The sequence below is a fragment of the Pararge aegeria genome, chromosome 4 (assembly GCF_905163445.1).
Source record: "Pararge aegeria chromosome 4, ilParAegt1.1, whole genome shotgun sequence".
In the NCBI taxonomy this organism is placed as follows: domain Eukaryota; kingdom Metazoa; phylum Arthropoda; class Insecta; order Lepidoptera; family Nymphalidae; genus Pararge; species Pararge aegeria.
In genome coordinates, this window is record NC_053183.1 from 11,691,451 (window position 1) to 11,709,162 (window position 17,712).

The 17,712-nt window shown below is 34.4% G+C and overlaps 2 protein-coding genes across 4 annotated transcripts in view; one reads left to right on the plus strand and one right to left on the minus strand.

Moving 5' to 3' along the window:
- Nucleotides 1–3,880: 3,880 nt before the first annotated feature.
- LOC120623432 lies at nucleotides 3,881–7,166 on the plus strand. The gene is made up of 3 exons (XM_039889459.1): nucleotides 3,881–3,941; nucleotides 6,278–6,469; nucleotides 6,945–7,166. Exons 1-3 carry the CDS (start codon nucleotides 3,905–3,907, stop codon nucleotides 7,109–7,111), a joined length of 396 nt encoding a protein of 131 aa, XP_039745393.1. The 5' UTR covers nucleotides 3,881–3,904; the 3' UTR covers nucleotides 7,112–7,166.
- Nucleotides 7,167–10,773: 3,607 nt separating this feature from the next.
- Nucleotides 10,774–17,712, minus strand: part of LOC120637660 (filamin-A) — a 123,780-nt gene continuing 116,841 nt past the window's right edge. For all 3 annotated transcript variants that reach the window (XM_039909587.1, XM_039909585.1, XM_039909586.1), the window contains exons 48-54: nucleotides 16,392–16,536; nucleotides 15,598–15,813; nucleotides 14,300–14,473; nucleotides 12,793–12,968; nucleotides 11,781–11,942; nucleotides 11,360–11,539; nucleotides 10,774–10,934 (exon numbers count right to left, since the gene is read on the minus strand). In XM_039909587.1, coding sequence (XP_039765521.1) covers nucleotides 10,797–10,934; nucleotides 11,360–11,539; nucleotides 11,781–11,942; nucleotides 12,793–12,968; nucleotides 14,300–14,473; nucleotides 15,598–15,813; nucleotides 16,392–16,536 — 1,191 coding nt within the window. In that variant the 3' untranslated portion in view covers nucleotides 10,774–10,796. The remainder of the gene's footprint in view (nucleotides 10,935–11,359; nucleotides 11,540–11,780; nucleotides 11,943–12,792; nucleotides 12,969–14,299; nucleotides 14,474–15,597; nucleotides 15,814–16,391; nucleotides 16,537–17,712) is intronic.

Below are 17,712 nucleotides of genomic sequence, written 5' to 3' on the forward strand. Positions count from 1 at the left end.
GCCATCGGTGATATCACGAAGCCCTAAAAATCCATTCCATAACCTTTAGGGTTGTTAAAATGTGCTCTAACTTGAACCTGGACTAAAGTCCAATGGATTTGGAGATTGTATGGAATTGAAATACGGGAATAAAACATAGCTCATGTTGCTCTATGTGTCATATTCTAGGTGCATTTCCAAGTCCTATCAAATAGGTCTAGCCGTTTCGGAGACAAGCCGCAACACAGATGCATTCAAAAAGACACTTAAAACAGGAACAAAATATTATATACCTCATGTAACTTTCATATGAATTTAGTAAAAAGTTGATAAGTATTTTGACAATACAATAGACGATTAATTAATTTGAATTTTGCATAGACTAATTGGGGGCGTTCATAAAATACGTGAGATGTTTAAGGGGGGGAGGGGGTCGAGTCAAATCTCATCTAATTTTACGTCGGAGAGAGGAAAATATCACGCAATTTTTTTTTATTGAAACAAAAAAATATGCTATTTTGGTCTTTTTACAATAACAATCCAACGCGTTAACGTAAGAAACCCATATTTTGAAAAATCTCACGTGAGATTAGGGGAGGGGGTTGAATAAAATCTCACCAGGGGGGAGGGAGGGACAGAAAATTTAAAAAACACCTCACATAATTTATTGACGCCCTCTATACATGTAAAGCAAGCCGTACGCGTTGGACCAATGACAATGAGTCATGTATAGTTCATAACTTTTGATAGTTTGCGTAATTAGGAAAAGGCTACTGGTTCATACCGAAAGGCAGGCGTCGCGTCGCGTCGGCTACGTTAAAGACACAGCACTTAGCGAAGATACTGTACACCCGCAGTGTACATGAGCGTGTCACGATTCGAAAGATTCGTATGACTGGATTGCAAACGCAATTGGAGTGCAAACTAAATCGAACAAGCAAGCTATGTTTAATTTACGCGTTTCACTGGTATCAGGGTTTGAACATATAAACGTAAAGCTGAAATCATCCCTTACTATTTAATTTATTTTTGTCACATCGCTCAATTTAGAAATAGCCTCTGTGTGTAATGAAAACTATTTGAGAGAACGGGCTGTATCAAGATATTATGGTGTAAGTCCGTTCAGCAAGGTTACAGCTACGGCCTAACAAGGCCCATTTTCAGACTTTTACGAGCTGATGACACATTAATTGTTTGTTTTAACTGGCCTTGTTTTTTTAATGTGTATTTTTTCATACTGTAACCCAAACATTAAAGCCGTAAGTGACCCTTTCAGTTGGTTCATTCTTATTATTGACAGCATAGGGTGTATTTTTGTCAGTAGGTACGAGTATATGGTCAGTTAGCATTACATTAAAATACTAGCCGATGCTACTTACGTTCTTCATTCACGTTTATTTATTACGGTTTTATACAAGTCACGTGATAACCGTTTATTTTCCTGGGATAAAAAGTAGCCTATTTTACTGTTCGTCCTGCCAAAAATCAAGTTGATGGGTGGCTTAGTTAGGACGTAAAGGAAGGACAGACAAACAAACATACATTCCCATTCATAATTTTAGTAAATATGCATTTAAGAACTCTATAAGAATATGAAAATTGTTCAAAGGTTAAATAATATATTCGTATCAACTGTGCCAAAATTCTACTTTATTTCACACTCATAACCTTAATTCGTGACATAAAAATGTCCAGTTAAAAATACTAACGTTTATTTCTTCAAGTAGGCCTACTGTAAACAATATTAATATGTCTGTTTGTAGAATTTATCTCCATGGAGATAAAGTACTTACCTTCCATCGGTTGGGAAGACAGATTTTAGCGAGAAGAAGCCGACAAGAAAAAGAAAAGTTGATTATTTTCAATATCAGCATTTTAAAATTTAACAATTATCTATTTCATGTTGAGGGCGATGAAACCGGAGTTACAAAAAACATTTTCATTAATAAATTCATCATTAATTATTTTGGAGTAATAAAAACTAGCATTTGTAGATAGATACTCTCTTAGTAAGTCCAAAATTACCTTAGCACAAGAAATCCTTTTTCTTTTGCAGAAGATATATAGAGAAAAGAGGAATAATGATATATATCTGATTTTAGCAAGTCACAAATACGTATGACACAAAATTCGTTACGTACGCACTTTCAACGCTTAAATAACCAGGCACTCGTTCGTAGGTAATGGCTTGAGGAAATAGTTAAAAGGCAATAGCAAAACCTTTTAAAATAAAAATGACACAATAGGTACGACTAGGAAGAAAATGAACACTGATTTCAACGCTTTGAAATGGGCCAACGCCTACTTAATCATTTAAATAGAGCATGACAAAAGGAAGCCACGGGAGTAATTAAATGACTTCTGATATTTAGTCAACTACGTTTGCTACGATCAATCATATTTCTTATGGCGTTCAGTGAATAAAGTCTAAATTTATTAATGTCTATTAAAAATTCGGCTCGGTAGCATGAATTAAAACCACTTTAGCAAGCGGGATAATAGGTCAATTTTGGAACAAGTTGAAACTGTTGAAAAGTAGAAACAATTTTATTTAAGAATATATCCATAGCAATGTGTTAATAATAATAATAATCTCTTTATTTCAGACAAAGCCCATATTAATACATTTAAAATAACAATATTAGTATTAGTTAATATACAATATCGAATTAAAAATTAAAATAACATTATAAATTGATTCAAATAGCGTGTGTTAAATTTAAAATTAAAAAAATAAAGTTACAAAGTACTTAATTAAAATTACAATGAACGAAGATAATTATTAAAAAAAAAAAAAAAAAATTTAATACTTTTTGCTACGTCCGGAGGAATCATGTGCCTGTAATTAAACCGGCAACCAAGCCCTTCAGATCGGAACTCACACAATCCCGCTTGGCGGTAGAAATAAGCTAGCGGCTGAATTTCAGCGTCAGAATTAAATTAAAAAACCGAGAAACACGGATAATAAAATAAATAAATCTGTTCTTAGTTTTAGTTAAAGGTGTGTTTAGAATCTTTTTATGTCAGGTAATCGTGAGGGTACAATTCGGTCTAACTTAGTAAGTAATTCGGGACTATCTATTGAACCTCTAACAATGTTAAGGAAAAAAGAAACGTCAGCAATGTTCCTACGAATATAAAGGGGCACAAGGGGTAAGTCCCAACATAATATTTTATAAGAAGTCTTATGCCCCGAAAAAAAAGATCACCGCAAGATTTTTATAAAAGCTGTAACAAATAAATATATAGACACACTAAAACATCAGTATGAATAAGATTAGTAAGCAAGTAATGAATAATTTAGCATCAGTGGCATACCCGGAAGGGGTAAGGGGTAATATTTTTCTAACTAAAAGGTAAAAGGCTGAAAATGTCAAGTCTGGTATCCGCCCGCAATAACATCTTTTATGGGTTGAAAATAAAATTCTCCATTATACATATACCTACCGCCTGTCCGACAGAGTTGAAATGGTTTTTTAAATTCAGTTTAAAGTGTCCACGGAATAGAAAAAAGATAAACAAGTAACTTTATATTGAAATCATATCGAATTGAAACCTCCTTTTTAAAAGTTACTTAGAAATATAATAATGTAGAGTTATGACGCGTAGCAGGAAGCTACGGTTGTACAATGTACAATAAGTACTTAAAGATGATTAAGTCGTAGAGCAGACCCACAGGTAGGATCAGTTTTCGCACAGATTTAGTCGTGGACGCACCTAAACTCTTTATTTTTGTCTTATTTTCATTATTCGTTAAAAAAACCGTTAAAGGAATGCAGAGAAAGAATATAATAACCTATTTATATTTGTGACCATTTTTTTAATATTAAGTATAACACGGAAATAGTAAATTAGCGAAAAAAAAACAATCGAAATGAAAATGCTGTGGCGAAGTGTATTATTTTTAGGGATTACGTTTTATGTGATGGTTTCCGTTATCACTGCTCCTGCAAATACTTACTGTAAGTATACAAACCTATTTATTATATTATTTTTGGCTTCCTGGGGAACTATGCATAGCTTGAATCCCAGTGTCACGACGACCCTTGGCTACCAGAGTAAAGCCACACGAATATCTCTCTTATATAAGTATATATTTTAGTGACGGTAATTCAAGCAGGAGTTTTGAATGCCATTTGATTAAATTGCTTTGTTATCCGAGAACTCAGTCAGGCAGTCATTCAAATTAATTTCTGACAGAAACAATTGTTAACTTTATCATATCACACTGTCTACTTTATCTTACCTCATATCTGGTGGTAGTCGCCAAACAAGTTGGGTCAAACGCACGACGAACTGACTTTGCTTCTTTCACTTCATTAACTTTATTTTTGGCACACCTGAATATTTTGTGATTGAGGTAATTTATGATTTTATATCTTCGTTGTCTGGAAGAGATCGCTTTGGTGATAAGACTGCCTTTGCACTCTCTATTTTCTATTCTAAGTATCTATTTATATTTGTTTACTTTGTATAAAATGTTTGTGTGCACTAAAGATTTCAAACACCAAACAAACATTTTGGTGTTTATTTGAAATTGAATCAAATAGTAAAAACTCAATGTTGATAGGGTTTTAGGCCAATGATAACCAACTAAATAACGTTAATTATGTTTTTAAAGTACTAAAATGAACGTCTATCGATCGTATTCAATTATGATCATTAACGTTAAAAAACATAATTAACTATATTTAGTAAGAATTAAAGTCGGAATGCTATATTCCAGTATTCGACCCACCAAGCCAAAGTGTTTTTCGAAACTTAAGTATTTAAATACTTACTTAGTGAAGATAACGGAAAGGGCTTGGCTAGGATTTATGACATAATACTTGCAACAACCTAGACCATTAACATAGATAATAATATAGTAGTGGTAAATTGATAGTATTAGCGGCTAAATGCACCGTTACATCAGATTCAAGAAATTTACATCATCTGTAGTTAAACATGATAAAAACAGATAACTGGGGGTGTAAAAAAATTCAATCTGAAGTGGCAGTCGTAGGTACATACTGTTTCTAAAATATTTAATTTTCTAAAATTTAAACGGTCGCTCCGAAAAAATATCGTTGTGCTCTTTATAAATTAAAAGTTGACATCTCTTAAATAGCGACACTATTCGTAATATATAATAGACTTTAGTATAATTGTCAGTATTATTGTCTTGTTCAATGGCTGTGCCCATTTTTTATGGTTTCGGAGACACTTCAATAAATCAATTTAAAAGTGGGCAGTCAAGTGACAATCGTCGGAAGCGTTAGAAACATTTATTAAACGTTGTATCCATGGACCTTGTATTTGTTACTTGTTTACACTTCCTTTTTGACACAAAATCAGGATATGTAAACACTGTAATTTTTCGTTGGCGAGCATAAAGCAAAATCTGGCAATTTTAGCAATCATGGGATAAAAAAGGTTACATTTTTAATATACTGATATTATTGTTGTCACCACGTAATTTTATTTTATAAACTTCGTTATTTCTCTAAAAGCGATGAACCCCATGAAAATTATATTGATCAATAATTTTTAATACCTTTTAATTGTAATACTGTAATACCATACTCCATTGGCATACTTGGACAAGGGGTACTCCGTTTCGAAGTAGTGTCCTTTCCTCCTTTTCACCACGAAATGCGGATTGGTAGACTTCAAACGTCTTATACTTATTACGAAAATATTACAAAGAACTCTCAGACGTCAAGGTTTCCTATCGATGTTGTTCCTTAAAGCAGGTGATATTTAATTGTTACTTAAAATACGCACATAACTCTAAAAACATATAGATGCGTGATGAGGGTCGAACTTGGTCCTTCCGGAAGGGAGGCTGCAGCCCCAACCTCTAGGCTTATATTTTTTGGGACAAACGTATCTATATCCTATTCCAGGGGATAAATTGTCAAAATAACAGCACAATATTCAGACTTGTCAATTAAATAGTTAGGTTTAAAGATTGGTAGTCACAAAAACAAAAAAAACTTGACGTTTCAAAAGTGTTTACAAAGTACTTAAAAGAAATAAATTTTAATTTTGATCTGTGTACAACACAGTTATCACCAATTTAGTCTGTAGGTAAACGTGTATTGATTTACTATGTTAATATCATACAAATGTATAAACCTGACAATATCATAAATTTGTAGTCGATAAAATTGGCATATTTGACCCCACCGGTGTTCAATTTCCTTGTTGGAGTTTTCTATATAATTCTCTAATAGCATATTTAAATTGCGTGGGCGTTACTTAAGTTGAGAGATTTGTGTGCATCGAAATCGACCCCAATGTTTACGTTTTACAGCACATGGGCCGCAATACAAAGTTGATTCGTCGAATGACAACAATCAGCCGTATATCGAGGTGCGAAACGCAACATACCATGGGAGCGGCCCCAGAGAGGAAGCGCGTGCCATGTGCTCGGTCAAAACTCAAGAGGTCAATGCTACAGCTAACGCTACGATTACGAGGAGACTTCACGGAGTCGTTACTTCACGTATGTATTTACTTATAAATATAGTTTATTTACAGCCAGGTACTAAGTATATAGTAGGTACTCATATTGTTGCAGGATAGCTGCTGAGTGTGATTTTTCAAAACGATGAACGTTTTAGAGGGTCAAATCCTCGGATCGGGATAAAAATGTAAACTAGGTTGGCTTATTTTCTACCTGGAGATAGGAAGTGTTCGTCATTTAACCTCGTGCCTCCAGAAAGCACTTTATTACAACTTCCTAGTGTATGATAATAATTGCTAAACCCCGCGATACTACAATGCAACAGCGTGACGGGTGTACGCTCCAAATTCCTTTTATTAGGAAGGAGGCTTCTAATGAGCAGTAGGAATTTAATATACCTGCTCAGACCTACTACTGCATTTTGGAGAGTAAAGAATTACCTTGCGATCTATCTCCGGCAGTTTCTTGCGAAATTGTGTGTAAACGTTTTAATAGAACTGTTTAATCTTTATAGGAGAACTACATTCATCTATACAAAGGCTGGAAGTGATCATCTATGGGCAGATGCAGCAGCTTTGGCAGAGTCTAGACGCTCTACGTACGCAAATTGCGGGCAGCTCTCGAGTGTCATATCCAGACCGTCGCAGTGTCAGCTTTAGATATAGACCTAATGTGTTATAAGTTAAAACTTACTCAATAATACACCTATGTTACAAGACGCCTCTCTAAATGTGTCAGATGCAGGATAGACTGAGATAATATGAAATTGATTATATAATGCAATAACATTAATTTCAGCTAGTCAGATATAGAAAATTAATTAAGATTGAATCTTTTTTTCAAATAAATTACAAAAAGGATTGAAAACAGTTGGTATTCGGTTTGACTCTTCCGTCAATAGAGATCCACATATTTAAGGAGAATAATTATTATTTAAATTTTGCGAACATACTGCGAATTTAAATTATTTACCCAACTTTGTTGTATTATTTATTTTCTGTGGTAGGTATTTGATAATGCCATTATTTCTTTGTTTAAACAAGAAGTGAATTGGTAATTAAAGGCCAGTGAGCGAAATATATTCCACCGAATTCGAATGTAAGGATGATACGTGATTTGCATTTTTAATAGCGTCCTTTATCCTCACATTTTATATAAAATGGAACTAATGACTAAAGTTTTAAAGTGGAATATTTTATTGTTGGTCTTCTTGATGTTTAAAACACGTACTAAGACTGCGTCTGTAACGAGGAAGCATGGATATTATACAAATATACTAGGACTTTTGTCTGTGTGGCAGCTTTTTTAGTTACAGTTAAACAGGTATAACAAGATAATATTAAGTCAATGTTTATTTTCCTATCAATATAAACATACATTGGATTCTATCTATTAAGACGTGAAGTATGCTTTAAAAATTGGAAAAAAAAAAGTTTTTATTTAATTATATATTAAATAATAAATAAATAAAAATGTGAAAATATAAATAAGATTGTAAAAACTTATAGATACGATGTAGACTATAGTAACCCTATGCTTATGCCCGATTTCACTAAACTAAGGCATCGCCTAAATGGAATGCCAAATTTTTTAGGCGGTGCCTTTAGAAAAAAAAAACGTTTGACCAACTGATAGTTGATAACTATAAGTGAGCGGTTGATGTATGCCCATGAATTATCTTAGATTAGGCGTCACTTATTGAGCCATTGCCTTTTTTGAAGGTATAAGGTTAAAATAAAACAAAAGAATAATAATGTTCAATTTATTAACAATTAGTAACTGATTAACAGTATTTACCCAGTCAATTTGTAAAGGAAGGTGTAAACTTAACTGGAAGCTTGTAATATCATACAAGGTATGAATCTAGCAGTAATAAAAGACTAATGTGACGTGGTTATTTGCACAAACATTAATAGGTATGCGTTGTTTCTCTCTCGCTCACACCGGATGGTACGCTCGCTCGCAACGGGTGGTGCGCTCGCTCGCACCTATAGAGCCGTCTGCGCACATCACAAAATTGTAGTATAGCGTTATTACAGTTTTTTTATAGTAGCTGTTCCGCTGTGTCTCGCAGTCTTTGTTAAACTGCGTCATCCCTGTTCAAAGTTTCTAATACGCGGAGTGCCAAGCCTCAACAAATCTTTTAATGATCGTAGATTCAATTTCTCGTTAATTAGGTATATTAATCTATTTCAACAGATGTAGGAGATTTAGTTTCGTTTAGGGCGTAAAAAGCTTCTACTTAGTTTTTAGTCAGCTACAGCATAACTCCTCAGTGTGCAAGCGAATATTGTCGATGTATTCGTACTAGTAGATACATTCAGGTTTTTAATTATATGATTTATTAACATACAAGTTCAGTTTACACCTTTCCCATACTTAATTCTAGGCCGTAATGTCAAGAAACAAGTTAGTGTACAGTATTTGATTGATGAAGCTTACAATTAAATACCTAGAAATTAATAAATATTAACAAATAAAGAAATTTTTCACTTTTCTGTAACTATTCGAATGTCATTGTTTTGGACGGAATATGTCATTATAAATAATAATAATAACATCAATCCACAATAATATGTTTTTTTCTTTGCTTAACCATAATCGTTTTAAAATTCAAATGAAGATCCAAATAAAAATAATAAAATTATTATATTAATAAATTATAGTATTAAATTTCTAACATAAAAGAGATACATCCAAAATGTCGCATTCTATACTACATTAAAAAATGTGACTTAAATAATCTTTGAAATATATTCCTATGTTAAATTAACAATAAATGTTATGACTGCATTTGTTTTGTTGTTAAATGTTTCATTGCAATTGTTATATTATGGCAGAGAATTTATCTGATAAACTATTTAATATTTTATTCCCGTGTATCCTATTTTAGTGCTTACTACCTTAACAATTAGGTTTACAAATGACTTACCAACCTATAAACTGTTAAAGAGATTCTTTAATATTTGAGTTCTTATTACAAAGGTTTAATGCGCATAAAACTGTACGTAATGTTAGAAAAAAATATTAGTTATACAATGTATTCTCTCTATCTGCCATCAGTAATTTGATATTCGAAAGAAGAAGACAAGATATTGCGTAACTTTGCTTTCTGATAATCAACGTTTATAAGTAAGGTGTACAAACGAGAACACTCATACCGTAGGTAGTTTTAGTGTACAGAAATATTGAACGTTATCGCTGTGTTTATGTCAGGGCCTCTCACCAGGTAATATTTGAGAACGGTATTAGGGAACAATATAAATTAACCAATTGATAAGCGGTTGTCTCGTGCAAGCATTGACTGGGTTGATTGCCCGCTCGTGTTTCATCTCGAACCAAGGAACCAATAAGTGGTTTGATATAACGTTCCTAAATCCATATTTGCGAATGATACCGGTTTCAAGCCCTGATTCTTGACTTAGTTCAAAGTGCATGAAATTTACTAACTTGTACAAAATTGCTTTTATTTCGGTTGTACACCAGTCTGTCAATTAAACTCAATTGTCATGTCTTAAATTTGTGTTATTCCTTTTTGTAAAGGTCCCTGTAGAAAATTATAGCAATATTATGAGACTTGCGGATCAGGTTTCAAATTGGTGTACTATGTATACACAAACATAAAACAGTGTTTTTGTATTATTTCTTCTTATTACTACTGTCAAAATAGACAGTAGGAATTTTCGGCATTTAAAAATAGTCGCTGGAGTCAAATCGCTTGTAGATAAATTTATATTGTTTATGTACTCAACAGCGATTTATTGTTGTTTTACTTCTCTCATATGTTAATGAAAAAATAAATCGAGTATTTGTAGATGGCATTTAAGGCAGACTATAGAAAGATGTCGCGAAATTAACACATATTATCAAAAATAATATATAAATTTATTATTCCTCGAGTAATTACGAAATATAGAGATATATAAATTATTAACAATAAATTGTACGGATAGAGCTTGAACAGTTATAGATGTAAGATAATCTACACCGCAGATTCCTAATGGCAGAGATACTGCTCTTGGGCATTTGAGCCTTTGGAATATAGCATTTAAATTTTGTTGGAGATAAATTAGATACAGATAATATACAGATAAGTTATATCATTAAAAAAAAATCTTTCATTGACAAGAGGACGTTTGCATGTTTGATTATGCTAAAAGAAGGCAATGGCACAGAAAATGTTTGGAATCTTTGATTTATAACGGTATTCTGAGAAATGTTGTCCAATCTGAACTAAGACCTTTAGGCATATTTATTTCACGCACAACACGATTTGTCGCCATTTGACGCCAGTATACAACTGGCGTCAAATGGCGTAATGTATTTGGAAAAGAAAAATCAGGTTGGTTAATAAAGGAGTAATATATTATGCAGCGTTAGCTTGCATGTATCTGCGCAGTTCTTCTTGTGTATCGAAGATCATGACGGGGAATGGTGAGCCGGGGACGTGTCGCCCCGCCCATCGCACTTCCACTCTGTAGTCGCCGGGCTCGGTGGGAGAAAACTAAAAAAAAAAATAAAAATTAATAAAAAGAAGGTAATTTCGAACCACTTAAAAAAAAACAGTAAGACCTTAAATAATTTTCGGTATTCAAAGTGTTTTATGACACTTGATCAAAATTGATTGATGTATTTTGGAATATCAACATCAAAGTACTAGGAGTGTATCTGCGCTAAGCTACAGACAGACAGACAAACAGGCAAAACTATAACGTTGGTGACACGGAATCGGATCGTTACATTAGTTTCCCATTTACAATATACAAAATTACATTGTTACAATATACAAAAAGGGTTTTTTCGGTTTTCTACCGATATAATCAAAAGCCTAAAAGACCTTGAGGTTACTTCAACAAGATAGACATTGGTGCGGTGGTGAAGGTGAATTAAAAAACATCCCTAGCACCTAGAACATAAATATTAGGTTACCTTGCAAAGTATGGTGCGGTCCTTCTGGTTCTCGCGTTGCATTTCGACTCTAAACGCTCCTTTTGGTCCACGCACTCGCACTGTCAGCTGACCCGCGCCCGCACCGCGCGTGTCACAGAGGAATCGTGATTGGAACGTTGCTAGTACACCTGGCTCCACGCCTGGACCGTATACTCTGACCTATAATAAAGAAGAAAATTAATATATTATGTTATATTAATCTTGTATTAATATATAAAGTTGAAGAGTTTGTTGGTTTGTTTGTTTACTTGAACGCAATGATCTCAGGAACTACTGGTCCGATTTGCAAAGTTTTTGTTTCAGTGTTGGATAGCCTATTTGTCGAGTAAGGCTATATAAACCAGTAGAAGCATAACACCAATGAAGATTTGTAAGTGAAAAACGGGATTAATAAACTTACCTTCGAAGGATCGGGTGCACCAGCGACTTTGAGGACAAATGGCGATCCGGGAACATGTTCACCGGCGAACTGCACGCTTAGAACATGCCGTCCGGCCTCTGCCGGCTTTACGTTGAGTGTAAATGTGCCATCGCCGTGCTCATACAGTTCACAATATGCCACCTGAAATATATCATCAATGAATAAAATAATATGAATCTATGGAATCATGCGAACCCCTCTTTAAATCAATAAAATTATTAACGCTACCGGGTATATACATCTTCGAATCAGCATGCTTCAAGTAAGTTTTACGAGATATGTGGAAATGTAGTATCCACATATCTCGTAAAACATTTAACATTTAATACCCGATAAATAACATATATGATCCACAATGCAAAACAGCGCTCTATTCCAAAAGTTGTTATTTTTGTATGATAATGATTTATAATAAATTACCAACAACAGAGAATAAAAGAGTTACCGTTTTTGAAGTTCAAAGCTAAATTACACGACTGGTTGGTAGATAATTGTTATTATTCTGTAAAAGAATTCTTTGCCACGAAACGTTAAGTCAGACTTTTTTTTTCTTATTTTTGATTATGACATACGACAGATACCTACACCTTATAATGATATTATAGTTTACATATGACATTCTCATAACTAAAATTTTTATTATTTTGAATATATTTACAATTGAGCAGTGATGTATAATAAGTTAATATAACTAGATGACTGCGACCAAGCATGCATAATATTTAAAAAGTTTCCACGACTGAAGTATTTCGATATCCAATCAAAATACTAAATAAACAATATACATCTGTAAATTAACTAGTGTTCCTTTAAGTAGTTGTTCAATGATAACAAATTCAAATACCTAAAATGATTCAATTATTAAATATTTCAAAAATATTCTTTAAATGCGTTAGTTATACATACAGAAAGTGTTCGAACCATAAATCCGCCAACTATATTTCTGATCTGCATATGAGCCAAACATCTGCATTAGCAGAAAAGGTTTTACCTTATTAGGTCCACTGCAGTGAGCAGTCAATTCCCCAGGACCAGCTCGTCTTGTATCTATCCATGAGCGTATTTCCCTGCCAACAACGCCTCCGGACAAACCGGCACCGGAGCATACCACGCGGGAGGCATCGCCGCTTTCTGACCCGGCCATCACTTTCACTGTTAGTGGACAACCTGGTAACAATTAATGAATGATATACTCTCTGTACGAGTGAACCAAGTAACAATATAGAATCAAAGAATTAAGAACATACGGAACCTTCAAGCCATTATTGCAGTTCATTCTGACTTCACACCCGTAGAATGTTACTAGCTCTCAATTTTATGGTAAACGTTTAGAAAATTAGAAGTAAAATAATTACTGTCAATGGTAAAAGTGACTAACCGCTTGTTCGGGAAAACCTAAAGTGGAGTGGAGTGGTTTTTGATGTTTCAATATAAGTTGTGGACGCGGTTTCTAAGGTACCTAAGTTCCGACACAACTAAGGCAAATTCCGCCAGCACGGAAAGGATATAAATTTGTCTTCTCCCACAGCTTTATTAACTCTCAGAGCACTGCCGCAGAAGTGGAAATAATATCCAAATAATATAAGTGTTTTAATAAACGTGGGTAAACTTCTTCTATTCCATGTTCCATTGATTTTGCAGGTGGGCACGATATTTATATCCCTTGTCAGGGGATATAATCGGGGGATATAATATTTATCTCCCGCCCGTGCTAGCCCTGCAGGGATCAGAAACATTTCGCTCGATTACCCTCGTTTTAGCGGGTAATTAGAAAAGAAACGAATTCTCGCGTGTTTTCCTTGGAGGATCCATCCAAGCAACCTTACTTTAACAGTCGATGTTCTACTTTTAGCCGTAGCAAAAGAAGAATAACCAGATTCTTTATCTTCTTCTTGTTGTTCTTCATGGATTTTCGTATTGAGAAACCAGCACAGGCAAGAAATGTCCCTATTATGCAATTCATTTAACTAACTAGTTTACCTCCAAGAGCAAAACTTTATTTTGTTAAGGAACATTTATTAATTTATTTATTATGGACAACAGACAACTACCACTTTAAGGCTTACTCTAAGTTTCTATATACTGAATTTCAGATTAAATGTTCAACTTATTATACACAGGTAATCATGAAGGAGCGAGTTGCGGATACCTTCTTAAAAATTTCGCGTCAGTCGATTGTCTATTTACTTCACAAAATGAACTTCTTTTGCAATGCAGAACTCATATAAATTTAAAACACTACAATATTTACACTAGACAGCATCACAAATTACAATACTTATCGTATTTTATGTTGGCCATGTCGCAAACTTTTTTAAAACATTATGGAACTAAACAAATTAATTATATATATGTGTTTTGATATATGTATGCCTATCCAATTACATATTACCAATCCTCTCCCTTTACGCTTTTTCCATTATTTGTGGAACTGACAAAGAAGAATATACCTATTTTATATCATGCAAATTTTAGTCCTTGATTAACCATTTAGCTACCTTTAACGAGTCTTCCAGCCCACGTGACTCTTAGCTGATGATCGCCAGGCCTTCTTGGTGTGTATGTCGCCCGCCATAAACCCGGTCCAGCGGCCGTCAATGCCACAGCTATAAAATCACCTTCAGGTGATGTTAACGACGCCTCCGGAGCTCCTGGGCCAGCTGCACTACCGTCTGATACAAATGAAATTCATCCATTTAACATGAAATCGTTTTCTTTCTATTATGATAGTAATGCCCCTTTTCACTAACGCCGAAAAAGGCAATATAATAATATATAAACAAGTAATGCCTAATTTAATCTAATTGGTAGATTTATGACTATTCCTAGACCTTCATCTACATTTGACCAATAGAGTTAGTTCACCTAAGAGTTGGTGAAATGTTGTTTTCTTTAGACATTGCCTAAATCATTAGGCATTGGTTTTAGGTGATCCTAGGTTTAGTGAACACGGGCATAAGATCTGTAACATATTTTTAGGATCGGGTAGCGATATTTTTATACTTTTAATTGAATCTCAGTATCAGGTAGGAATTCGGCCTCTCTTTTGTTGGGACCGATTTCGAGCAAAGCACGCAACTTTCACTTTTCGGAGTTTAAAGCAATTATATATCAATTAGCGGTAATGAGAATCATCATGAGGAAACCTGCATGCCTGAGTGTTTCCCATAACATTATCAAAAAGGCAAGTCTCCAATCCGCACTTGAACAGTGTGGCCTAAACATTCTGTAGTGGGCCTGGAATGGGTTGACAATTGGTATGATAGACTGCCGATCATACCGTACCGCATAGCTACCTGGTTTTACATTTCTATGGGTGTGCCTAAACACACTTACATAAGAATAACCTTCATCTGAAATATAACTTCAGAATCTTATTCTGAGAGACAATGTGACATCCTAGAAAATTGACAACCAAACTACTTCACAAAACAATATTTTTTGTTGCTGATACGAGTCGTTTATATATGAAACGCCCTCCCGGTATCTGCTTTTCATACGGTATAAGTTAATCGGAAGCGTGAGCACGCTTTTTTCAAAAACCAAACTGAATAAGAATTTTTGCATCTTACAAATATGGAGGTACTTAGATAGCTTTAGTTATATATAGGGAATGGAAAGTCAAACTAGTCTTCCAAACAAGTTTTCACACTTCTTTATAAATATACTTTAAAGGCGTTAGGTATACATACTGGTTACAGAAAGTGTTCGAACCTTATATCGGCCAGTTGCCACTTTCTATGAAAATATGCGAGAGCGAAAGGTTGATTTTATCCTAGAAGTTATAATCACTTACCAATAGTGAACACAGCGGGCGTGTGTGGCGCCGCGTGTGCCAATCCACGTCCAGCCAACGTCACCCTATCCGCTGTATTGCCTGAGGCAACCAACGCTTTTCTAGGTGCTCCAGCGACTAAAGCCCCGTTGTAGGTAAGTTCTAGTTCTTGTTCCCCACTGACACCTTCTGTCGCTGTGAGAGTAACTACGGCTCGGCCCGCTACTGTTTCTACGCCTGGATACAAAATAACAAACGTGTATTATGGATACATTATTGGTTTGATTCTAATAGAAGTAATAAAGTTAAATGATCATGACAGTACATGTAAAGAAAAAGTAATGGCACTTATAATTTCATGTCATATAAGTATTAATAAAAATTCAAAATTCATTTATTTTAAGTAGGCCTATATATATAAGCACTTTTCTTTGCCAACTTTATTCTACAGTTAAATAATCATTTTTATATGTTGTGGTCTGAAATGGGACTTGTCTCAATAAGACCGCATAGTTATAGTAATATAATTGCTCTGCATGGGATGTTAGACCTACGACAGTTAATCGAAAACAAATCTTTTATCTTTTATCATTAAGTACTAACATATTATATGTATACACGCTTAACAAGTGTTTGTGATAGATAGGTCTACATGAATAAAAGATTTTTGAATTTGAATTCATTTGGGAGATAATTTTTTTTATGGCATGTGACATAACACCACATCATAGATGGCAATAAATAAATAAATAATATTAGCTTTACTAATATATAACTTTAAAACTATATAACTAAGTCCCAAATCTATTACTCACGTTGATGTCTTCCGGCTAATAAGCACTCAAGCGTTCCAGGACCAGCGTTGCTAGTGTCTAAAATAATCTTAGACGGCGCTCGAACTCTACCAGAATTGTCTGTTCCCCACCCACCTACGGGTAATATGGCCGATGTGTCTATTACCTAAAATAAAAGATTAGAAGATATATTATCAAAATTAAGCTTAATTTGCTATACTCCGCGAAAAGCAGGAGAATTTGTGTGGTGTAATTTATAATTTCTTCAATCCTTATACTCCACACCTAACAGATTCTCGGCAATATACCCTCAGGAGCATCCTCAGGAGATGTTGACTTTACAATGAATAATTATTAATAACTATTCATAACTTAACAATTATTCATTGTAAAGTCAACATCTCCTGAGGATGCTCCGGTTTCGGAGCGAAACGTGCGTAGAGGGTATATTGCTGAGGATCTGTTTGGTGTGGAGTATAAGGGTTGAAGAAATTATATCAAACTTGATGTAGATAACAAGTCAATAACGTCAGCTTTCGAGGTTGCAACTGCTTTTGAAACGTTCTTCACCAACATTCCTGTCTCCACAACAAAATCATTGAAATCATCACCGGACACCGCTCTCTCTTTGTTGAAGTTTAATGTGCCTGAATGTAACGATACTTTTAAGTTCAGACACGTTAGCAGCTCAGACGTTATTAAGGCATTTAAATTATTAAATAATAAGAAAACAAATGACTTGTGGGGCATTTCCGTTAACGTTGTAAAGTCTTTGATTGATATAATTGCACCTGACCTATCATTCATATTTAATAATTGTATAGACTGTGGTGTGTTTCCTGATTTAATGAAACATAGCAAACTAGTTCCGTTGTTCAAATCGGGTAGTACTACCGACCCCTCTAACTTTAGACCAATATCTGTACTACCTACTCTCAGTAAAATCTTTGAAAAACTTATATTAAATCAATTACTTCACTTTTTTAATAAGAACGATTTATTATTATTATTAATATATTTGAAGCCTGGGAGAAGTCACGGGACGCACTTGGCGTCTTCTGTGACTTGTCCAAGGCTTTCGATTGTGTACAACATGAAACATTAATCAGGAAACTACACCACTATGGAATTCGGGGCATAGCTCTAGATTTAATGATTTCCTATCTTAATAATAGAATTCAAAAAGTTGACGTGAACGGAAAGCGGTCTAACGGGTCATTTGTGCAAATTGGTGTCCCCCAGGGATCTATATTAGGACCCTTCCTATTCCTCATTTACATGAATGACCTTCCTTACCTAGCTGAGGACAATCACGGGATAGTATTGTTTGCTGATGATACAT

Excerpts from the sequence above, each read along its gene's own strand:
- LOC120623432 (XM_039889459.1), top strand. The coding sequence starts at position 3,905 with ATGGTTTCCGTTATCACTGCTCCTGCAAATACTTACT. Across the intron at positions 3,942-6,277 it reads TGCTCCTGCAAATACTTACT|CACATGGGCCGCAATACAAA; the intron begins GTAAGTATACAA and ends TACGTTTTACAG. Across the intron at positions 6,470-6,944 it reads TCACGGAGTCGTTACTTCAC|GAGAACTACATTCATCTATA; the intron begins GTATGTATTTAC and ends TAATCTTTATAG.